Raw genomic sequence first — 25,717 nt, forward strand, 5'->3', positions numbered from 1 at the left:
GAGGTGATGACCAGTGCCTTCTGGCTGCCGTGCTTTGAGTTCCTTTTTTCAGACCCGAGAATCTTTTTCCTTGTGCTCTCCGAGTCCTTTAAAGGCAGTGTGGCAAACTCACAGCCGGCTGTCATATGCCTTTTACTCAGTGGCTTCCATTTAGCTCCTCAATCATAAAGGTCTGATCTCTGCAGAGAGGCTCGCCCTTCTCCCATCTTAGCAGAGGACCTTGGGTGTCCTGTTAAGGCCCTTGGTACTGTAATGGAAATTTACTGAATAACTACTTACTTTTCTAAATAACTACTTACTTTATGCTTACAGCAGACATTTCTATCTAGGGTACAGCTCGACATAAACTTTATGCATATAGCATGTAAACCCACTGTCTAGCAAATTAAGCCATTGTCTAATCATGTGATCCTGAGGTCACTTGAACTCTATAGTGACCTTTGCTGCACTCTGGTTGAACTCTGTTTGTCCTTTGGTCGAGGAACTCAGCTGACTGACAAGCACCCTTAACACACATAATTCTATTTCTTCTCCAACACAGAAAGGATGCAGCCTAAAAGTCACGCCTTTACTAGCTATATGTTCCAGACACAGAACATTACAGTGACACCCCCCAAGTGTTTTTGGTCAGGCCGTAACCCACGCAGAGACACTTAAATACGGGCACAGACACGTGATCCTTTCTGCAGAAAGCTTTTGCAAATAAACTTACAAAAAACACTTGTCTCAGAACCTCGTTTATTGACCAATTTCCACCACAATCATGCATATGGATCTGATAGATGTGGAGCTTTTCTTGATTCATTTTTTAGACCAACCCCCCCAGAGCAAACAAACTATCTACTAAACTTTCAGAAACTAGTATATAACTTTCATAAACTAGTATATATACTAGTTTGTGGTTTATTCAATAAACCACAAACAGCTTTAGTTGCTCTCAGACAGTGTGGCAGCAGTGACAAATGCCCCCAAACACTGCCACAGTTTGGCATCAAAGGCAGCTGCCTTTAAACAGTTTGGCATCAAAGGCAGCTGCCTCTAAAAAGTGCATCTACGAGCTACTGCTGGATTTTAGATTGCCCTAACTAACCGTGTGCTAACGCTAGCTGACCTAAAGCAAATAGCGTGTATAGTTTATGTGGTGAACGTTAATGGCAGACTCTTGGAACACTGATACTGGAGAAGCTGTCTATCGGTCCTGGGATGCTGTGAAAAACTTGAGGGTAAAGTAAGTAGCTGAAGGTTACATTAGCATTAGCCTATCTCTAAAACTGCTGGCTCAGGATACGTTATTTCAACACGTTGTCTGTTTTATTCCCCAACTCAGAGTGCGTATAGAGAGGGTGACCTCCACAGCAGCACTCTCCCAGCACCTCCAGCAGGACGTTCTGTCCCAGCAAGACAGAGGATCCATTGAACTGGAAACCCTCACCTCACAATGCCAGACAGGTGATAATGAGGAGGAACTGGAGTTGGGCTGGCAGGAGAAACTCTTCAGTGAGTATGAGATGGAGCTGTTCAAGAACAAGGCAGCATGTCAGACTCCTCTGGACCAGCAGTACCACACAGAAGTCAAGGCCCTGAGGGGGGCAAAGGGCCGACAAAATCACAGGCTCTTCACACACACTGATCATGAATGCTACACCACAACCCTTCCACTCCACCAGATGCAGCACTCCAGTGACGTATTGACCACAACCAAATCAGGCCCCACTTTCCTGGCAGAAAGGATGGCCGCAATAAGACACAGATGGCAGGACAGACGCACAAAGGTATCTAGTATCCCCAAGTCAAAAATCATCAACTGGGAGCCCTCAGAGGAGTTTGTGAAGAACAGTCATGTGGTGAATAATGCTATGCAGACCATGCACATCATGGGAGACCTGGGCCCCCCTGGAAGACTGGGTCACAAAGATAAGGAATATTTGCTCTGTACAATAAAAACAGATGGCAGTGGAACAGTCGTCGTAAAACCGGACTTCAACAAAGGCAGAGAGCCCTACAGGATTGTAACAGAGGGGGAAAGGAGAGAAGTTTGGCGACTCACTGTGGAGAATGTATCCACAGCAATGAAACCAGAGGAAAAAGAACGGGAGCAGAACATGTACAAAAATCTGTATGTAAGGCACAAGGATTACCTCAATAGCCTTGTTGGACAGGACTTTGAAATGCTTCCTTTAGGTATTCTGCGTTACTTTATGAATGGAGAAATAGTCTCAGCTCAAGGTTTTGAATATGATAACTTATACATCCACTTCTTCATGGAGCTGCCCAACAATTGGTCCAGCTTGCCTTCCCAGTCTCTCTCCAGGGTTACCCAGACCTGCCAAACTAAAACACAAGGGAAGGAAAATGTAGCTTTCTTCAGTCACCCCTTCAGCTTTGAGGCTTTCTACATGAATGAAAAAGAGAGTGAAAAACCAGTTCCACAGTGGCCAGTGCTCTACTTCAAGGTCCTTTCTCTGGACTCCTGGCAGCGCTATCGAACTGAAGGCTGTGGATATGTTCTATTTCCTGCCATACCTGGTAATCACAAAGTAACATGCCATACATGGAGACCCCTTCAGACGGGGAAAGTCTCTGCTCTGAGACGCTTCTTTATTGGAGGTTCTCCAGAGCTTGAAGACCACAGCTATGTCCGAATACCAGGGACTTTCAAGGGAGAGAGGCTGAGTCGCATTGGCTTTTCCACTGAAACCACAGGAAGTGTCACCTTTAATTTGCACTGCATCCAGCAAGCCATGTCATTTGTTGATGCAGCCATGTTGAATAAGAGTAGGCAGAAAGTTTTTGATCATTTGGGAGGATTTAGTCAGCAAGGAGCTGTCAGCACCATTCTGGAAGCCTTTCACAGAGCCAGAAGAAAGATGCAAGTCGCCAGAGAAAGCCTTCACAGAGGGTTTAACAACACCACCTCCCAACTACAAATCGAATCTTCTAGCAGGCCGATCCAACATAGGATGAGTCAGGACCAAGACGATGAAAAAAGCCCGCCAGGGTCATCATCGCGAAATACTACAACTGGCTTGGTAATGACTTCCACACCAACAAGAGCGTGTGTGAGGAGATCGCCATCATCCACAGCAAGAAGCTCCGCAATAAGATCGCTGGGTATGTCACACATCTGATGAAGACGATCCAAAAAGGTTCAGTCAGAGGAATCTTCATCAAACTGCAGGAGGAGGGGGAAAACCCAATCTGAAGCCACATGGGACCTGAGGAAGACACTCAACCTACACACCATGAGGGTGAACACTAGGGTTGAGCTGAATACTCGGATGAAACAAGCACGAGATGGTACTTTTACGAGCGGGAGTACCATCAGAGTAAAATGTGTCAATATCCGTACTTGTGATGAATGAAAATCCTCATTGGATAGCTGTGTCCACATCATTCCTTGATAGGCCAGCCACACACAGACCTACTCCCCAACACAGAGCCTACCCAGATAGCTGCTGACTCTGGACCTCCAGACCGGCAAAACCGTGTTACAGTCACACCGGTTTTACGGCTCTGTTCCCGATACCGACCGTGTCCAGGCTGTGTACTCAGGAGTGGGCGATGTCATTGGAACTCATGGTCAGCCAGCAGAATCAAAGCAGTTACGGGCCGGAACCGTGGGAACGGGGGGACACGGAATCCTAGCCGTGCTCGCCGCTGGCTTCTGGGCCCCCCTGAGGAGCGGCCCCTGACCAGGCGAGAAGACGCTCCATCCAGCATCGTCTTCCTCTCCGCCTGCCTCTGGAGAGCCTCCAGCCACGTCTGCTCTCCACTGCCTGCTCCGGGTACGTGGCTGCGAAGTCCTCCACCAACTGTACCAGCGCCATCTCCACTTGCCGGGCCGCGTCTCTGGCTGCGTGGAGCCCAACATTGGGCAATAGACCATGCCACCAGGGTCTGAGTCAGAAATGATTTTGTTGTGTCAACAAAGAAATATTAATTAATCCATATTTGCTTACTATATTTTGCAATTTTACCCTCAGGTCTGCATAAACTACAGGCTATGAACTTCTTTTAAGAAACGTGAAATTATTATCGGTATAACTGTTGTCATGATGTGCTGATCATCTTGAAACTAAAATTTTAATCTGTTTCACTTATACAAGACATCTCAAGTCATCTCTTGTTCCATCACTTTTTTTGTTGAAATCTGTGGATAACTAATAATACTGTCTTTGTAACAAAACCTTACTAGCCCTGACTGACCATGCTTTTTAAATTTAAAAGAAAGAAAAGTTATAAATTACAAGTATCGAGTTTAAAGTGCAAGGAGAAGATAATTCCATAAGTAAAACATGAAACTTTGGGGTGTATCTTGGTGTTATTCAATTCAGTATTTTTCATTCTGTATAGACCAATCAGTTAATACTGCATGTGTTGTGTTCATTGATTTACTGAAGTTTATTCACTGAAGTTTATAAAAAAAAACTTGTTCTGAATAGTTCTCTTACTCTTGTGATCAAAAACATTGATCTGAAGCTCAAATTCTAAGGATGTTCTGTAAATAGTTTTCTAATAAACGATAAATATAGCAACTTCTGAACAACGCATATCCATGTCAGGCTTAAATTCCAACTTCCTGTTATGCCCCACCCACTTCCGAATACGGATACCGATACAGATAACTTAGTTGGTTGAACAGATACAGATAATTGTGTACACGCTCATCCCTAGTGAACACACCGCATTGACACAGACACCCATCACATCTGAACTCACAGACATAGCACACACATTAGCATTTGTTAACCCTAACCCTTGTTCGAGGAACTCAGCTGACTGACAAGCACCTTTACCACACATAACACTATTTCCTCTCCAACACAGAAAGGATGCAGCCTAAAAGTCACGCCTTTACAGACTAAGTGTTTTTGGTCAGGGCGTAACCCACACAGAGACACTTAAATATGGGCACAGACACTTTTTCATCTCATTCGCAACATCCACCTTGCCTGTGTGATCCTTTCTGCAGAAAGCTTATGCAAATAAACCCACAAAGACCACTTGCCTCAGAACCTCGTTTATTGACCAATTTCCACCACAGTACCTAGTTAGTTCAGCCAACTCTGAGAGGAGTCCTTTTGCTTCATTTTTCCAGTCAGACAAGCTCTGAAAATGGTTTTATATTCTCGCCCTGATCTATGTATTACCATAATATTATGGCAGAGGTCTACGGAGAGTTCCCTGGACATCGTGGCTTGGTGTTTGCCCGACATGCAGCGTGAATTGTGGGACCTTAATGACAGATGCCTTTCTAATCCATATGCAATCAGCTCAATTAGCCACATTTGAACGGCAATCAGGTTGTAGACACAGCTCAAGGATGATTAAACCAAATAGGATTCAGTGTGTGTTCATAAATGAGCGAATTCAGAATTAGATTGTAATGCTTTTGCTAAAAAAAATGGGTTTAACTTTGCCATTATGGGTTGTTGAGTTTAGACTAATATAATACATGTGCACAAAGAGAATATCTTTTTACTTATGCTGCTGCATTAGCTCAAGCAAATAGTTGAATTGACATCTTCATCTTATCAACCAGAAACTGTGCTTCAAAAATTATATGAAGCAGATGTGAGGTGTGGTATACACAATTTCAGCCTTCAGATGATGAAATTTAATGAAAGATTAAAACTAAATTTTCTTTTTTAATTACTATGATTTAATTAGAATGATTTAAGCTCTTAAAAGCTATCGATGAATCAAACTCTATGACCTCAAACAGCGGTTTTGAGTTAGACCACTGATACGAAAGTATATCATCTGTGGTCTGAAATGATGGACCACCCCGGCAATGAGATCCTACAGCAGCACTAAACATGGAGACAAAATGATGAAGAAAATAAATAAACTTGCAGTGAAGATAGATGTGTTCTGAACGGAGGGTCCCACTGAGTGGGTCCTAACAGCTGATGACAGGCCGTATGACAAATACACATGCAACGTCTGCTCGGCTCTCCCAAACATTAGGCCTGATAATGTAGCAGACATGGCATATCATTACTTCCTCTTTTCTCCCCCACAGCACAGCCTCAACCGCCCATCTGCTCACCAGTTCACTCAGGGACGAGCGGACAGAGGAGCAACCAGGGAGGATTATCAAACGCAGTAGCAAATATACTCTGCATAGACAATAATATCACAGTTTCAATCACTACAGGACTAATTGCTGGATTTATACCATCGGATGAACTCACTTATTTAATGTTTAATGCTGCAAGAGTTGAACCGATGCAGATTTGAATCGCAGGTTCAAAGTGTCTGTATCTTTCAGGTCCAGGACTGATGCTGTAAAATACATAGTTATATTGAACACAATTAAACGTACTATAATACATTCAACTCTTGCAGATCACCAATAACCACAGATTTTTTTGCTGAATAGTTGAAAATAAAGGTTTCTGACTAACCAAGTGTTGCATAGGGTCATCCTGTGTTTCCATGTGCAGCAGTTTGATCATTTTGGGGTCCATTTTAACTTTGTGTTACAAGTCTACTTTCACAGTTGAGCAGAAAAACAATTGTTGTTCCTCAGCTGAGAGCTCAACCCTGTAGCACTCAGACACGCTTCACATTTGAAGGACATCACCTTCATTTGGAACTGCCCTACCTGAAAAACACTGCTGTCTTGGGTCAGGATATTGTGCGAGGGTCGCATTTCCATTACTCGGAGACCCCCGTGTCTGGGGCGGTCGGAGGCGGCTTCAGCGCACCTTTGTTCCCCTAAGTGCAGACTCTCAACGCAAAACATGGGTGTGTAGCAACATTTACATTTTCCTGCCAATACACAAGCTTTACCAATCTATAGTCAGTCTCAGCTGTCAATCATATATTAACAAGGTTTATTGCATCAAATAACTAACTAATACCAAAATTACCAGAAAAATTAACAGTTGACCAAACAATCAGTGTGAAAAGAACTACCTAAAATGCCAGAAACCATCTTTGAGAATTTTTTTACATTAAATGCCCTATCAACTAACATGGAAGAGGTGGGGTCTATGAACTACACTGCAGCCAGCCACCAGGGGGCGACAAAGATAGTTCGGCTTCACTTTTGGGGAGCTGTCATATCGTCCATATTTATATATAAAATTTAGGTTAAAAAGATATGCCCCGAAAATGACTGCAAACATAGCCATGACCACATCTATGTTAAAGGTGTATTTGTAGGATGGAGGATGAGGCCATATTACTCACCTGGGCCTCTAAAAAAAAAGTTTGACAACTCTATTTTATTTGTTTAGCACCAAATCACAACATACATGATCTCAATGCACTTGACATAGTAAGGTCGAGACCTATACATGTCCATCAACTTGCACTATGGACAGTGTATTATAGTATATTATAATATCACTACTGCATAATGTTTCTTTAACACAGAAGAGCAATAGGTATATCTTAGTCTCTTTTTGCTCTTATGTATATCAAATTTTTTTTTTTTTAGATCTATCTATCCATCTCTCTTATCCAACAGGGAGCTGAGCTGCCCTTGGCATGAGTTGAACGCAGTCAAGACCAAAGTTCCACAACAGAGGGCAAAGCGTTGGAGACGAACCACCGCTAGGTTGAAGAAGTGGGAGGACAACAAGGAAGAGGGTGAAGAGAGCAAAGGTTCAAGTGATGTCAAGAGAGGCGTGAATGAAGGAGTCTCTAATGGAGGAAGAGGAAATGAGACGTAGTGTAGGGAGACAGTCTGACTGATGGAGGAGAGGGGGGTTGTGGGTATTGCGGTGCCAGCTGATGATGGATTTGCACACGCTCTAGTCAGTCGGTAAGAGGAGTGTGTAAATTGTTAGAGCATGACTCAGTGCTGAAGGGTCACACTGTGGCCACGCATGAACAAAATGGCACCTGGAGCCAACCACGCTGATATTTGATTTTGAGTTAAGACACATTTTGTCAATATCATCACATATGATAAATGTAGATTTTATATTTTCCTCTATTCCTGGCAGCCAAGATAACCTTCTTTCTTTGAAATATGAGTGAAATGAAATAAAGCCCATTTGACCAAATGGTAATTGGTTCCTCTTTAAATTATTATAATCACATTGGTATTAAAGCGCTGCGTTGGTCAAACAATATCACAAACATCCCAAATCAAGAGCACCCAGAGCAAAGGGGGGTGGAAATGAGAAGTTGAGACAGAAAAGAAAGACAAGACTGACAAACAAGCAGGGGCATTGTTTCAAGGAGGACCTGACTCCTCTCTTTGTTGGCCACTGTGCTTGGTAGGTCAGTTAAAAATAGTACAAGTCTCCACGATTGAGGCTAATCTTTGCAGATGGGATGTGTGCAGCGCAGCGGTGGTAGCAGCAGGGATGGATGTAGTCTCAGGACACTGCAACAGAGCATGTAAACCTGTCCTACACAGACGCACAGACTTTCCCAGAAATGTCAACTCCAGACTGTTTTCTTTTGAATTGCTCTCATCTTGAATCAGTCATTTTGCACTTTGGTTCATGTCTCAATATGTGCATGCAGTGGGGGTAAATGGAGTTGCTTAGCAACTTCACGCCACACAGCCCCTTGCCTGTTTCTACCCCTTCCAAAAATACCCACCCCCTGTGCATGCCCTTTTCCCTGCTCTCTAGCCAAGCACACATGCACACAGTATTTAATCCTGCCTTTATTCTGTAGTTGAATACCGAGACTATGACTATATTGCTGAATTCTGGTCTAAATTATATATATGAACAGATACAGATGGAAACCCAAAGCTTTTAAATGTGCACCTGTGGGTTCATGTACTGAACACTTATCACATTGAAATACGTACTTAAAGAAGAGAGCTCATCAAAACCTCATAAATCCTGCTAAATTCTGACAGGTTTCCCAAACTAAAAGGTTCTCATCTCACTACTTGTATTTCATTTAAGTTGGGGAGCACAGTACATTTTTTGAGAAGAATTACTGTTCTACTCAGAAAATTACAACTTAATGTTATTTGTATGGAAAATAACATAATGAAAAGCATTGGAGAGGCAATACACACCCTGCGCTGTATATGCCCCAATCACACAATATTAAGTTTCTATTAAGGCCATTATATAGTGACATTATCAAGACATCATTTATAGCATATAATAACGAATGATTGGTTATCATAAATAAGGTGTAGTTCACGTGTCTACTCAAAAAATATCATTGTATTACCACACCATATCATGTCTGACCTCTTAGTAACATCATGATGACGTCAGTCCTACCTTATGATCATAACTATTATTAAATCTATATATGTAGTCCTATAAGAGGCAGAGATCAGTGGAAAGATACATTTTGATCAATGCATGATGTCATTTTATTCTTCATGACGTTTCTTATCATATGACATACTGTGGAATACTTTTTTGATCAATGTAAGCTTCAGATGGTTTCTCTATTATCTTCTGCTGCTACTACTATCTATGACTGATCAACTCCAAAATTTAAATCATCTGGAGACAAACTTATAATCCCACCCAGTTTGGTGAAAATACAACAATGCATTTTATTTCAGTATTTTTGTGAGGGTTATTAGAATAACAATTTATTGTATATTTGGTGATATAACTTGATTTATGCTCTTTGACAAGCAGCCATTTATTGCACTTTCAGTAGAAGTTTTTAAAATCCACAAGTGTTATTTTAAAAAATCACTGATTCTGAGTTGGCTTTGTGCTGACAAAGGCAGAAAAGTTCTTCAACTTCAAACCACCAACATCCATCTCGATTGTCACACCAATCTTCCTGTTCCCGTCATCACTCCAGCATCCACATCATTTTTTATATTCTCTTCTTTTAGTTGGTGTTTCCCTTTCCATTTCTCTTGGTTTCTCAGAGATTAATAGTGGAACTTTTCTACGACATGTTTCTTTTTTGTATCAACAACACACAGATTAACAAAAATAAAAACTTTTCATTTTTTATCTTTGTTTTGGTAGATATGACAGAGATTCCTCTCTCACTGTGTTTCAGTCTCTCGGTGTGAGGAGAAAAATACAAGTGCTACTACAATTTCCTGAGCCTGGTTCCTCCTCTGGGAGCTCTGGGCATGAAATCCCCTACACCCTGAGATGGAATAAAATAAATATTTCATGTCATGCAATAGAACCATTCACACACACAGTTGCCTTGTTGAAACTCTTTTAAATTCATTCAGCAGCTTCTGTATAGAGGAACCTGAGGCTTTAAAGAGCCCATTCTGCACACAACGTGACGCCTGCACATTGACAGTATGTTAATGATGTGGACAGTGTGTGAGACAGCGCATCACCACTCAGCACTGGAATAAACATAACAGCGCTCTGATCTGTAAAGCTGAGGCAGTGTACGAGCCATTGGTGGGTATGTCAGATATGTGAGATTTAGACTGATGGCGACGCTCCCCGAGGGCTGCGCACCAGTATGTTCAAGCTAATTTCTAATTAGCAACCTCTATTGACTGCGAAATAACAGCCGATTTGGCCCGGTGTCCTCATAATGAATTCAATTACCAATGAACGCAGAGTGGAATTAAAACCACATACAGCCAACTCTCTGTGCTGCAGCCACGCGTCCCGGGGGAAAACGGAGGAGTGAGATTAATGCATTAAAGAAGGTTTAGCCACACGAAATGCACAAATATCCAAACTAAATCTCACATTTTCTAATACCTCGATGAATGTGCAGAGATTCTATCTCTGATCATGTTCATGATTACGGCCTTAATGGCTTTTTTGACATTTCTCATTTTGCATTCGTTGGTTGGCTTTATTATCATGTGCCTCTTGATAAGTAGATTGGTATCTCACAGAGATTTCTATAAAGCCGTGTGTGTGTGTGTGTGTGTGTGTGTGTGTGTGTGTGTGTGTGTGTGTGGAGAGAGCTTCATTAAGTATGCTTTCATGTATATTTAAAAGGTGTTAAGTGCAGCGATTTCACACCAATAAAACATATCCACATACATTTTTAGACATTAGCCAGAGATTGGCAGCCTCTCACACTGCATGTTCCATGATGTGACACTGGGTTGGATTTGGCTGAAAATGCTTAAGTGCTTAATGGCCCCAAACAAAGATGAAACTTTCTCACTGTGTCAGATGGTGCAGCGAGTGGAGGGCTGTTTGGTGGAGGTGGTGGTGATAGGGTGGGGGGTATTGAGTGCCAACATGATTATCCGCTTTTGACAAAAGCAAAGAGAAATTGTGAAAGTTAAATAATTGTGCCAAAGTAGAAAATGTTGTCATTGTGAGATTAATTAACAAGTTAACATTTTTTAAATTAAAATAAAATAATTTGCAACTTGCATCTAGTTTTCTTTCCTTTTGAATCAGTTGATTATACTGCAATCATCAACAATAGTTCCTGTTCATGTTTGCGGCCCAATCAAACTAGATCATCAAAATCAAGTTCTTGTTTTGTCATTTCACCAGTTAGGAAGGAACCTGCAGAGGATCAAAACCGAAACTTTAGATTATTATTTGACTCTAAAGGTAAATTCTGGTTCAGGTACAATTAATAATATTGATTTATCCACTTGATATGAAAGGAGGAAAAATGTCAGGAAAAATCCCTCATTGTACTATATCACTTGATCACACACTACGGTTACTACAGTAGTTCAAGGTTGTTCAAGACAGGAATGAACTGAGTAGTCGACAATGTTTTATATAACCACTCAAATTTGAAGTTAAATCCATGTTGAATTAAATCTGACTTTCCCTTTGAGACACATTTTAACTGATGATATCACTGCAGGTTCACACATTTTGGCATTATTTCTGCCAAGATGTCACAGTTAATGTGTTAATAAAATCTTGATGCTTATTAATAATATCTTGATGGTTTAATAAAGAGTTTTTAATTAAAATGTCAGTTAAGCAACTGCTGACTTTTATTATTCCCTTCAAACTTTTTGATTGTATCACATTCAGATTCAATATTTTCTTATTCCAGCTACATGCAGCAGGTTTCTGAAATATTTAAACCAGAGAGCAAATGTACTGAGGATCAAATGTAAATATTCAACATAACAATATTTTATATTCATTTCTTTGTTCTGCAGTGGTATCTCTCTAGCTTTATATATGTGGTATCTCTGGAAGCCTGAACAACATGACTTGAATGCAAAACAACTGTGTTGGCATTGACATTAACATTGGATGATATGACTGCAAAGAAGTTCACTCACAGGTGAGGGTTGGGCTGGGCGATAAAAGGATAAAGATATTTATCTCGAAATAACTTCTCCTCACTAGAGATATAAGAAATGGTCGATACAACGTTGATTCATTCCATCCATGTCTTGACAGACAACACGAACAGCCATTGAGAAAGAGAATACCGCCGCAGTGAACCAATCATGTGGCTGGAATAGAGTTACAGCCACATCATGTTAGATAGACGCACACAGCACAGAGTGTAGGAGCATAGAGGTGGACGACTCTGTATCGATGCAGTGACAGAACATAATGGATTCATGTTTTCCGCTACGCTCATTGTTTAAACAGGTTTCCACCACTGAATAATTAAAATCACTGCTGCTTCAGGATCAGGACAGAAGCTCATTAAAAGGTCCAGTCATCCTGTTCTGAGGCTACTGTCGGAGTCTGCTTCCTCCTCACTCCTCTGACCTGCGCTCACTTTACACTTTAACAATAAATACCATCACTGATCACAAGTTATTAGGACACGTACAGGACTGACGTTTACTTTGTGTTTGAGTTGCTCTAGAGTTTATGAGACACATAACACGATACAACAACACAAGACATATAGTGATGCGCCTAGCCAGGACATGAGGGTTAAAGTGACCGGAACGATTCGGAATCATGATCCGACATCATCGATTAATAGATAAATACATGTGATCATCAGTTCTTGTGTAAAGAGGGACAGGGATGAGCGCGCACACGCGCGCGCGCACACACGCACACACAGGAGAAGTTTCCTCCCGCAGATTATGACGCAACGCAGCATTTTAACTTCATTGTTGCAGAAGAAGCGATGCCCCGATTATCCAGGAACGTAATATGAATTCAGCCGGTATATATAAAGATCAGTTCTACGTGTGAGTCATTGGAAAACAGCAGAGGAGCAGAGTCTCCTGTTGACCTGAACAGAGTAATGCGCCTCAGTGCAGTGGCGCTGATTTGATTTATATTGTGATATATATTGATATCGACTGATGTGATTTGACTTGATGAGATTTTTCTCCACACGCTCAGCCCTAGGTGAGGGTATGTGTGGTCTGTTCCTAAGACACATTTTCCCCCAAAAATACCAACAAAATGTCTGCGAAATGAACAAAATCTCAAAATGTCATTTGGTATACAGAATTCTACACATATCGTTCCTCGTTACTCATTTTCCCACCCGTGTAAGTCTTAGCAATGTCAGGGGCAGTCACTATCGCCTTCAGCTTTCATGATCCTTTGCCGAACTGTGAGCTGCCAGCAAAAGCCTTCTGCAAAGTTTGAGTTTGGAGTTTGTTTTGTGCACTAAACTGTACTTTTGTGGCTCTCCTCCTTTGACTCTCTCTGTGCTCTTTGACATGATTCATGTGTAGGTGGTAGAATAGGTCTGTGATGTTTGGGTACGATTTGAATTCAACATTTCTGGTCGATGTGACACATGTCATATCCAAAGTACTTTCCCGGAACAGAAGAGACCATACTTATGGGTACATCATCTTTTTTGTTATTCTGTATTTATTTCCCCTATTTTGTTTCAGGTTATCTGTCCTCCATGTTTGTTTGTGTTGGATTTATGCAAATTACCTGACTGCATCCTGTGCTGTGTGTGAGAACCTGTAGTGCCACCCAAAAGAGGATTAGTATTGCCTAAAAGAGTAATTTGTTAGACTTAAAATAAACGGGAGAGCGTAATATAAAATGATGACACGGCATGTAACAGGCTTTGAGCTGCCACATCTGAATGAGGCATCCTATTGTTCACGTCAAGCCAAAGCTATGGTGTTGGTACCAAAAATACCACACTGTTGGAGCGCTTCTTGAGCTGGTTCTTGCACCGCCATGAAAATCCCATTACACTTTACATTTAATCAGCTACGGCAAAATGGCTGCAGCCTTACAGTCAACTCTACTGTATTTACAATTGCTGATTCATAACAATGCTCGTAATATGACATCCTTCGACAAAAGGTCAGAGGTCGCTGATCATCAGCGCTGGTAGAGAGATGGTTGAGGCAGGTAGGGAGTCTGACTAAAGGTAGCAGCTTAGTCTAGTCAAAGGGCAAACAGAGACCATATTGAAACACATTAAACAAACAACAGTGATGACTGATGTGTACACTATACACCATAAACTGAAAAAAATCATGTTTCTTCAGAGCAGGATGCTTTCACTTTCCTCAAACTTATGCAAATCTTTCACTATACAAATGGCTGTGTGGCTGCTTGACTGCAAAAAAAAACAGTAATCATCCCTCCATGCCCCGTGAGCACAACTATGTAATGAGAACAGATCTCCAGCAATAACACAAAATCTGTGCCTGCATGAGCGCAAACTCTGAGCTCTACACGCTGGGTTTTTTGGTTGAGTTTGTATTCATCTTGCATTTTTCTGTGAACCAAATGAGGCCACGCAACGTGTGTGGGGGCTTGGGGGTGGAGGGGGAGTGAAGGGGGAAAGACGGGAGGGATGCTGGGAGAAAAAACAAGGTTTGTCCTCAAAGGGAATGACAATCTGCATTTCAGATTCACTGTAAAGAGGCAAGGTTTTGATGGATTGTTGCCGTCATTTGTCGTTTTCCTGAAGCATGTCGTGTGACCAAGGTCAAACAATCTTGACTCATCCATGTACCTGGTTTAAATTCCTCACTGTGCGCATGTTTACTCAATGCCTTTCAGCTAGCCAAACAGAGAGCGGCACCATGGGAACATTAGTGTTCATGGCTTTTCAGAGCTGCAGGTGAATGAAGCCATGGGAACAGGGATAAAACAGAGGAAAGAAAGGAGAAGATGGAGGCGGGGAAAATTATGCTACCCTACACCATCATGACAATCCCAGAGGACAGCACACCCGGAGAGGAGCGGGAGATTGAGAAAACGCCCCTGTGCCACCCACTACTGCTCCAGGCTGAGATAAAGGAAGGAGGGAGGGAGGGAGAGGAGGACAAAGATAAAGGTTGGAGGAAGATGAAAGATGAAAACTGAGGCACGCACCTCACGGGAAGCTCTGACATCACATCAGAAAGGAAGTTAATTTAAACCTCAGTAAGTGTACAGATGGAAAATAATAAATTACTGATGGAGTACCATGTTGACGGTACAGGCCAGAGCCGACGCTGTGTTGGTTTGCTGGAACAGTCATTATAGCCATGCATCTAATGTTAGCAGCAGAGCATGTCCTGTGTCAGAGCAGCTTAAATTCGTGCCTGAGGCTCTGAAGCTCCACTGGTTTTCTGCCCCACCAGCTAGCTGACTGTGCTCCAGGTCTGAATCACTCACCGCACAGAGCAAAAGGGACGAGAACAAGCAGGGCTGCAGACCTGGAGGCTCACACTAGAGGCTAAGAGACTCTATACGTACACATGTGCGATAAGATAAGGACAACACTCTTCTAGGCACACTCATCAAACTGTTATGTGAGGAACTCAGCAGCCCACTGACTGTCAAAAAAAAAAAGAGGACTGGGATGAATCAGGTGACATAAACAAAAAAAAATAAAACAAACAGTACGCAGTTCAGCAGTAGCAAGTTGCAGCATGTCAGTCAACACCCTGCTGACAAGGAGGAGCAGAGGTTCTTTACTGTCTTTGGTGACAAAAAGGCTCAGACTGTTGATGCCGTTAGAGGTGACTTTAAGCTCCTCAAAGCCTGAAATAAACATGGTTACATCACAACATCCTCCAACTTCAAGAGTGTGATGTTCATCCTGACACCATCAACAGCAGCTAGAGAGGAGGCGAACAAATATTCTACTTAACTATTACATTGCAAAAAGGCTCTTCGTGAACTAGACTCTGGTTTGTATAGGTTAAAAAAGGATTCTTGGAACAATGGTGCCTCTTAGTAGGAGTTGGGATGCTAACAGTGGTCCCCAGAGTCAAGCCCACTTGTTAAGACCGCTCACTGTGTCACCTCATTAATACTGCCACAAAGGTTATTAGGCAAAAAAAATGTGTTTGACCAACCAATCAATAGCATTAAGTCCTGGTGAAGGCAGTTTAAAAGGGCAGGGTGCAGTCTATTTGGGCAGATTAACCATTGAGTACTCATTGATTAGTATGTATGTCAATTAAACTCCAAACTAATTATAAAAAATGCCTATTATTGTTTAGAGCCCAAACATAGTATCTTCTAGAGTTGGGTACCGTTCACATTTGAACCGATACCGGTGCAGGTACCTAGAATTCGGTACCGGTATCCAACAGTACTTTTTTTGGTACTTTACTCTTTACCAGGTATCTTCCTGCATCTAGAATTGCTAGGCAACCGCCTCCTCTCTGAGGGAAAGGTAACGTTGCGCACACACACACGCACACACACACACACAATAAACGATGCATCAGAAATGTAACTTCCTGGCAAAAAAAATCCTATGAATACCATTTACCTCCCTGTCAGGTAGAAAACTGCACAGTCAATATCATAAAGAAAAGTTCGTTTTTTCTGTACACTTTCCAATCACTGTATGTTCCTCAGAAAACGGCTGCTTATTTTCTTATTTCTCCACAATTGATGAAATAATCCATGAATGACATAACAGTCTCCCTGTTTTCTTCATAGTCCAGTTTCCACATTTTCCTCTACAAAATAAATGTATTAACTTAGTGATTTTTTGTGGTTAAATTCTGACAAGTTCCTTTCAATTCCAAACCAGCCAAACCAAAGCAAAGCATACAAAAATAAAGCTTCCACATAGCAACTATATATTGGCACTTTCTTTTCTGCAATGAGGAAGTTAATAGTTTATGTAGCTGGTAACATATAGAAGGTAAATATAAACTAAGATTGAGGAATTGCAGTTATCTCACAGTGTTAACAGCTGAGGAAATTACCTACCTACACACAGAGTGAGAACAGAACATAAAACCAAAATCAAATGCAAGATCTTTTAGCGCTCCTCGCTGAATAGATTCTAGAGATTAATTTGCCGAATTGCTGATTGAGTCAGAGTCATAAACAAACACTCAGTCACCAAGCAACACTGCAGCTGCTCACTGAATAAACTTCGACTCATTTCCTCTAGAAAGAAACCCCACAGAGGTACCATGCGTGTGATACTTCATCCTCACGAAAAAACTTTGCCGTGTGCACAGTGTTTTTAGCATAAATTAAAAAACATGATATCTGAGCAGGACGACGCCCCAAACCACAGATACATAACAATTAAAACTAATTAGCTCTTTAGTTCTCTTTCATCAGCTGCAGGGCACAAATAGGAAAAATTAAAGAAAACAATCGCTGACTGTGACCAAGAAGCCTCATATCTTTACTGGCTTGCACATAATGAAGTCCTGCAGAGAGCAATGGATATAGATGAGAGTGGGTGTGACAGAGACAGAAGCTGTAGAAATTGAAGGAGGAAGAAAAAGAAGTAGGAGCGAGAAAGAGAGACTTGACAGGGGTGCCTGAGCTTGTAACTCAGTTAGCCTAACACATTATTCACAACCAATTTCTGAAGTTACATTATTAGTTTTTTTATAACCCCCTTACAGAAATCATTCTTCTTGCTGCTTGTGAGATTACTTGTACTTAAATTCCAAACATTAGTGCTGGATTATTCCTCAAAGCCTCAATCCTGTCATGGCAGGCAAGCAATAAAAAGGTACAATGATCTGACTTCATTTTACTCAATGAAATTAATTTGGAAGGAACATTTTCATCTTAAATGACCTTAAATAATAGGATAAAATAACAATAATGAATATAATAAAACTTATATCAAGATGGACAACATGTCTCTCCCTCTTCGCGTTGTACAAAAATTAAGCAGTATAATCTCTAATTGTCTTGTTCAGGGAAAGACAATCATCTCAATAAAGAGCTTCCTCCAGACAGAGCTGCACTGAGGATCCTGTGGAAATAACTTGACCAACCAGAAGCGGCAGCTTCCCTGTCCACAGTCTCTTCTCTTTCTGGGCTGGAATCTGCTAGCACATCATCTCCATCCGCCAGTACAACCCAGGGTTAGTCAGTACAGCTTAAGCAGCGTGAGAGTGCAGAGCAGTGGCCATCTCCGTTCCCAATTCTAGTGTTTCATACAATGTTGAACTGAGGCTTGCAAAAGGGGATGAGTTTGTCAAGGAAAGTGGAGCACTTCTCAGTGTACCAAGGTAGATGGAAATGGACATCTTAAACAAAATAGCTCAGGCTGTTTTCTCCTACAAGGCCTACCCAAGGAATCAGGAAATTGAATCAGTGGCTTCTGCACCCATGTCATTATGACCCAGGAGTTGGAACTGTCTTTCACAGCTGGGCCATGAGCATTAAATATAAACATGGCAACTATTGTCAAGAACTACGGCTGTAGTGAAGTCAGCATAAACCAAAAAAGAGACAGAGGGGACCAGGCATATTAACAAAGCAAGAAGATGTGAGGTGAATTTTCCTCCAGACAATCCAGTCGGGCAAACTGATGAATCTCAAGAAAATCTCATCTATTGCTGATGTTTTGTAGGAGTGGCCAGCATTGTTTTTAGAAATACAGGTAGGATTTTTTTTAATGATGTATGATGTGTGATGTGAATTCCACCAGTCATTCTGCTCAGCTGCTGGATGGAGCAAAGCCTTTTAGTTTATAACTGTAGACAGGGAGCAACGTCTGTAATTGGTGTCTGCATGAACACTGTGTAATACGCTAACATTTGACTACCGCAGCAACCATAGCTAACATGTCTATGAACACTGTCTCCTCTCTTAGATCTGTACAGATTTTGGGCTGAATAATTGGGTTCTTGATCCGACATCATCGATTTATAACTAAATACATGTGATCTACAGTTTGCGTGAAGAGCAACGGAGACGAGCACACACACACACACACACACCTGCTGACAGGAGAGAAGTTGGAATACCCCAAAGGGTTGAAGTACACATTTGAGGCCATGCAGAAGATTTTCATGAATGTCGGCACATAGTGCTCTGCCCGTGTTCAGGCTCTAAAAAACAACTTGTTAAAGAAGCCTGCTACCATGAATACACACACGCACGTCATTTTATTCCTCAAAACATTATTTTAGTTCAGTAGTACTTACACACAAGTTTGGGTACTGTTGTTTCCCATCCTATAAATGCATTTGTAGTCAGTATTTCCTCACTGCTGGATTTGTTTTTCCAAAGACTTGTTCTTAAGCAACTAAACATTTGTTTTGTGTTACACGTGTTTTCTGTATAATTGTTTTCTTCACTGCTGGGTTTGGCCAGTGGTTTCCTCAAATATCTTTGACTTACAAATGTTTGGTGATTCATAGTTTCATTTCACCTAACTATTTTCTATATTATAGCTGAACCAGAGACAGCTGGTCTTGCACATGTGTTTACACTTTCTGACTTTGAAAATAATTGTATAGGTACAATAGGATCTATGTCTGTTGCTACAATTTCAATGTTGCCTATTTGTTGGTTATTATTGGTTTTATAATGGTTTACAACAAATGTTTACCAATTGTTATTAATAAATGGGATGGCAACAGGGTAAATTTGGAGTACGCTCAAGTGATGGGCAGTAAAGTGAATTAAAGTAACATTTTAAGTTTAAGCTATATTTTTCTCAACTAAAGCTATGCGGTGCCGTTGATGTATGTGTCCAATTCATAAGAACACATATATTCTAGTTTATCAAATAGAACATTTTAAGTATTCCTAACTTGGATACATTATTAGATTTGAATGGTGATATTAGGTTAGACCAACTTAAGATCTAAGCATTTGGAGTCTAATTCGTACTTTAAGTTGACACAACACATAAGCACTTAAATTGAGTTTTTCTTTTTACAGTGTATCTGGGATGTTTGACAGCATTCAGATCCAGAGTCTGCAGTCCCAAAAACACCCTATCACACAATGTTAAAGACAGAAGATTCTTGGAGCTGGTTGGGTTTGGTTATCCAGCTTTCGTGTAAACATTATGAGTTAAGTGTTGAACATTATGTTAAGCCTATAATATCAAAAACATATCTATAAAATCAAAATAACTCCAGCTTATTTGGTCTGTCTGACATTATTGATCAGGTCATGGTTGACTGACTTCTCTGTGACTGCTATATAAGAGAGAGATCCTTATAATATGCATGATAAACTTTAGGAATACCATAAATCTGCAGAGCAAATCAGGCCCTTATATTAAGATGATATACACATCGCTTTTTATCTCAATGGTCCCCGTTTTAGTTATGTATTTATTTATGTATTTTATCATATTTTAGTGAGAATTTCTGCATTGTTTGCTGTTAATGTAAACCAAAAAACGTCCATTATGTCTACATGTCTTAAAGAATTCCAATTAATGTTCATTTCCAAAGGATTCAATTAATCAGTTCAACACCACATTCATCATATTCAGCTCCTGTGAGTTTCTTCATAAGCAAGAACTGTAATTGAAAACGTGGCGAAGTAGAAAAGACTGGAATTAGTGAATGAAATCTTTAGTTATTGAGTTTTGTGGAATTAGCACACTAGTATTGTTTCCATTTTTTTACCTCTTAACTTTTAATCACTTTGTTTGCTTAAGCTGCATATTATAAGAGTTTGTACTTAAGAATATGGGATAAAAATACAAATTGCACTGTGTAAGCTCATTTATTTTAGCCAGACAATAGCAGAAAGAATGCCACTATGTGTAAATTGGAATCTAATTGGATTTTCCTGTATTTCTAGATGCTTTTAATACATATATGAGTCCTCGAATTCCACACTTACAAGACAGTCACATAACCTTTCCAAGTCATTTAACAATTGTATAACTGAAACTGAGACTAATTTGTTCCATTACTTTGACAGTTCTGTTTGATCATGCATACTTTCCCTTCCACGCTCCAGTTTAATTCTCACCTCTTTGTGTTCAGATGAAATTAGGATTCCTTCAGTACTTTCTCAGGCCCAGTCATGCTAACTAAATGAGGAGAAGTGTGGGAGGGCTCCTGTGAATTCCAACTGTGAATGTTCTAGCAAAAGACTGGGCGGAAGTCTTTCTACATCCACTTCAACCCAGCAGCCTGAGGGTTTAAAACTGCAATACATGCGGCAGAGAGAGAGATGGATCCCCAGGGTGCCTGACATCCGCAGTCAGCAGCAAACAACTGTTATTAAGGCTCCAGCAAATCAACTTTTATGGTATCAACGTAGAGAGCATATTGATAAATTGCACCTGCGAAGACGACCCCATCTTTATTAATGGATGCAGATCAATCTGAGATTAGATCAATCTGCTCAATAACAGTCTGGGCAGTGTATTTACGATGGAGCCGGATGCTGATGGGCAGAAACCTTGTACATCCAAAATAAAATATATAAACATTTTTGTTTTAATAATTCATAATTTAAAGCATCTGAAGATTTTGTCACAAGATTTGTTCATATTTCATTGTTTCAATATTGGTAGTTACCCATTGAAAAGCCTAGTATTATACTGAAGCTATGTCCCTAACATCCGCCGGTGGTCACTAACATCTGCTAACATTAACTGGTGGTAGGCAGTAGCCTCAGCTTAGCCTCAAATTCAGCCAGTATCATTGATTACAAGGCCAAAACACTGTGATGCTAAGGTGCACAACTGAAGTTATGTCCCTAACATCTGCTGGTGGCTGCAGACACCTGTTAACATCTACTGGTAGCTGGTAACCTAAATTGACCTTCAAATCGTACAAGGGATATTCAACATCTACATCCTACTGTATATTCTTTCAAAAATTGATTTATGAAAGTAGAAAAAGTCAAATTATGGAGAACGCACATGGAGAACGTTTGCGTGTGTGTGTGTCCATGTATTTTACATCAGTAATTTAATTTGTGTGTAAGCTACCACGTGTTTGTATATGTGAGTATGTGTGCAAGGGTGGAGACAATACCATAAACAACATCTACAGCCCTGCAATACGACTTTTATGGAACATGTTGACACATCACATAAAATAAATAATGCATCTGCAAACTGTTAACTGTCTCCTCACAATGTCCATGGTCCAAGTACTGTATCTGCATTTGTTTATCCCATAACATCACCTCAGACCACCCACCAGACGTCTGTGCAGTATAACAATGTCAAGACAGTGATTAAATTATCTCCAAAGCATATTCAGCAAACTAAAAAATAATACAAACATAATTTGTAGAACAGAGAGTTGGTTGTTAGTTTTGGGATTACATCATATGATTTAAGTGTAGTGTAACCCCATTTGCAGCTTCCTATGTTAGGACGACAACGCAACAGCTGCATCTTATTTCTGTAAGACATACAATGTATAAATGGTGCAATGCATGAGGCTGATAGATGTCTCTGTTTTTAATTGGCTGAGAATGGAAGTAATAAAAATGAACATGAGTGGCATTTGTGAGTAATATCACTTATGAGCAGAAAAGAACATGCTCTTTAATAAAACTTTGCGGTATGCTAGGATTAACTAGGAGAGATTCTGCTTGAGAATTACTGACAAACCCTGATAAACCTGAACCCTGAATGCCACGCCATGTTCAACAGTGTCATTCAGGAGGAGGAGCATAGAGAACAACAACGAGACTGTTTGTTACCCTGACAAGTGTTTTATGTTCATAAAAATAGCTGAAATGCAATTTGATTGTTTGTTAGCGCAAAATTATGTGTGTTCACATTTAAACAAAAATATGGTTCAAAACACACATTTTCCAAGATACATCCATAACTATCAGAGACAATCTGAAGCTTACACAGATTATAGCCATATATTAATCAATTTATATTCACCATTCATTTTGTCGTCATACGAAAGGGCATATTACAATGTAAAAAAGTCTGCACTGCCCGATTGTGGATATACAGCACCTGCACCTTTTCATTTATTTTTTTATTAAAAGCTGTAAGTTCATCTCTTTCATTTTATCAACAAAACAAATGAGTTGATGTTACTAAAACAACAGTATTTAACTGTTCTGTATGTTTTTTGTGTACGCATGCAACATCAGCGTCTTCATCACCATACCGCACATTGAGTAGCACAGGGCTTAATATGGTTCCTTTACCAGCTGAAATATGACTTGAGCATACAGCTATGATGACTTATAAATCAAACTGAGGGCATAGCAACAGCAGTACACAAGAGAAAAGGGGGAGGGAAGAGAAAGGCTGGGGCAGAATAAATAAAAGACGAGTGGGTGAAAGATGAGAAGAAAACACGGAGGACCAGGAGAACGTACAAGAACTGCTAAACAACTTGTTGAAACAGCGTGACGGGGATGTGTGGTGGAAAATAAATGCTGAGACGAACACATGTTGTACTGAGAACCTTGATCGGTATTGACGTAAAGGCAGTAAATGAGACTGAAGAGTTTGAACAGCCTTGAGTGATTACAAACCTTAGTGCTGCCGGTATCAGAGAGTTATACATGTAAATATCAATGCTGCCTAATTGACAGGTCTAATCAAAAGGAGATGTGTAGGCAAACACTGTAGCTGCAGACATAAACATTTAGATATACTCTATGAATGCACAAGCAGGCGTTTATTACACGCTAAAGCAGCCTGTCCGCCTCCTGCCTCACACTCATATTCAATGCACTCATGTGTCATTAAATTCCTTGTGTCAGTTCATTTCCTCCATGGCTGCCCACTTCTCCAGGAAATACTCGGTGCCACCTTTAATCTGCACTTCCTGCCACTCACTGGAAGTTCATTTATCTTGAGGCGGGAGAGGAAGACAACAAACGTGATAAGACTCTGGTAGCAGGGCCTGTGCAGGAGCTTTCGAGAGGAGAAAGGAGGACGCAAAAAATAAAACCTGTCGTCATGGAGACAAAACATCTTGGGACGTGCTGAGATGCAACCGTTCCTCCCAAAGAAGCAGTAAAAACAAAAGCGCGCTTACTGAGCAGGCACTAACCATTAACACCCTGCTCTGAGTTAGGGACAGTGAAGAGGGGGAGGTGTCACCCAGCGCTGCACCTTGCACAGCGGCGACGAAATAAAAACGTCATCTCTTCTCCATCCCTAGAAATAATGTTGTAAACAGTCACTGGTCCAGCGAGACACCTAATCTCAACATAGCAAATGGAGAACACAACTCACACCTGAGCTGCTCCGGTGTCCTCACCTCCACTCTGCTAAACTCTGTGCTCATCACTTCAGTATTCATCAAGTGAGAGTATGTGTGCGTTCAGTCAGGCCAAGCGTGGATTAACAGAGCAGAGGCCCAGGGGCACATGGGAACGGAAAACGCCTGTCGACAGATGAACATGAATGTTCATAATATACAAGACATTATAAGTGGCACTGTGGATATGTACATGTACCAGATACAGAGGCCAATAGTTTACCTGAGTTTTATTACTTTATTAAGGGCCTGCAATATCAAATAATTGGCAAGAGATAAACTGACCATTTATTGTAAAATGTGAATTGTTTTTTTTTAACACATTTCATTTGGTAGGCAAACACTGAAGTTCAGTACCCAGCTTTGAATGTGGAAAAGCAGTTGAAGTACTCTTTTTTCATAGTAAAATTTTATTCTAAATATAATATATATTTTATACTCAAATACAAGAAAAGTTATCGAAAATGAGAATACAGATAAAATTATGTAACCCAAAATACACATTAGGAATTTAATCGTATCAATAAATTCTGCTAGGTGAATCAATTATAATTCTGGTCAAATGATAAAAATGGTTCAGACTACAGCTGACCTTTAGTTTTCTGATCAATTGATTTGATTATTTTCTTGCATACTCATATTTTTTATAACATATGAAACAATCTAGAAAATGTGTGTCATCAATTCCAAAGGCGACATATTCACAAAGTAAGTTGTATTTTAATAAAAGTCAGAAAACCAAAAATTTCAGTTAGTCTCAGCTATTAAAAAAAAGCAGAAAATCCTCACATTCGAAAAGATTCAACCAACAAATGTTTGCCATTTCTTCGAAAAAAAATGTGAAAACAATGAATCGCTTATCAGTTAGTAGTTGCCAACTGTCTAGATAAGTTACAGACTAATTGCAACTCAAAAATAGTTAGTATTTGTTTTACTATTAAACAACTACTAATTTACTATTAAACGGGGGGCTGTGTCTGAGGGGTAGAGCTGTCTTCCTCCAACCAGAAGGTTGGCGGTTCAATCCTCAGTCTTTCCCATCTGCATGTCAAAGTCTCCTTGGGCAAGATACTGAACCCCTAAATGACCCTTCATAGATGTTGAATGCACTAAATGTAAGTCGCTTTGATAAAAGCGTCTGGCAAATGACATGTAATGTAATGTAACTATTAATGTCAACCTGCATATAAGTACAGTCTTGCAGATGGGTCTCCTCCTTTCAGTTCAACTAAAGACAACACAACAACAACTGACTAAACATTATAGTCCAGTTGACATGAAATCTCATTAAAAACTGGCTTTAATGGTCTGTCCATGAATGTCCAGCTCATAACTAGTAATATTGCCTGCATGTATGAGGCTGAAAGTTTCAAAGAAAAAAAGGCTCACAGCTTTAGGGAGAAGAGATTTAGGGCTTTAGGGCTGCAGCTAACATATTGAATAAATACAGTAAAATCACTTTTTATTTCATGAATAAATATTTGTGTAAAAAAAAAAAGG

At 40.4% G+C, this 25,717-nt stretch overlaps 2 protein-coding genes across 2 annotated transcripts in view; one reads left to right on the forward strand and one right to left on the reverse strand.

Moving 5' to 3' along the window:
* asic2 (acid-sensing (proton-gated) ion channel 2) overlaps positions 1-25,717 on the reverse strand; it is a 370,810-nt gene that overhangs the window by 278,694 nt on the left and 66,399 nt on the right. The window lies entirely within an intron of this gene.
* On the forward strand, positions 1,152-3,901 carry LOC118122967 (Meckel syndrome type 1 protein homolog). Its single transcript, XM_035179950.2, has 3 exons — positions 1,152-1,228; positions 1,328-3,111; positions 3,405-3,901. The coding sequence occupies exons 1-3, from the start codon at positions 1,152-1,154 to the stop codon at positions 3,899-3,901; spliced, it is 2,358 nt and encodes a 785-aa protein (XP_035035841.1).

The sequence above is a fragment of the Hippoglossus stenolepis genome, chromosome 16, assembly GCF_022539355.2.
Source record: "Hippoglossus stenolepis isolate QCI-W04-F060 chromosome 16, HSTE1.2, whole genome shotgun sequence".
NCBI classification, from domain to species: Eukaryota; Metazoa; Chordata; class Actinopteri; order Pleuronectiformes; family Pleuronectidae; genus Hippoglossus; species Hippoglossus stenolepis.

Bases quoted from the DNA above. Each gene is read 5' to 3' on its own strand.
- LOC118122967 (XM_035179950.2), top strand. From the start codon at position 1,152: ATGGCAGACTCTTGGAACACTGATACTGGAGAAGCTGTCTATCGGTCC. The intron at 1,229-1,327 runs GTAAGTAGCTGA...TCCCCAACTCAG, and splicing joins GTGAAAAACTTGAGGGTAAA to AGTGCGTATAGAGAGGGTGA. The intron at 3,112-3,404 runs GTATGTCACACA...ATTCCTTGATAG, and splicing joins CTCCGCAATAAGATCGCTGG to GCCAGCCACACACAGACCTA.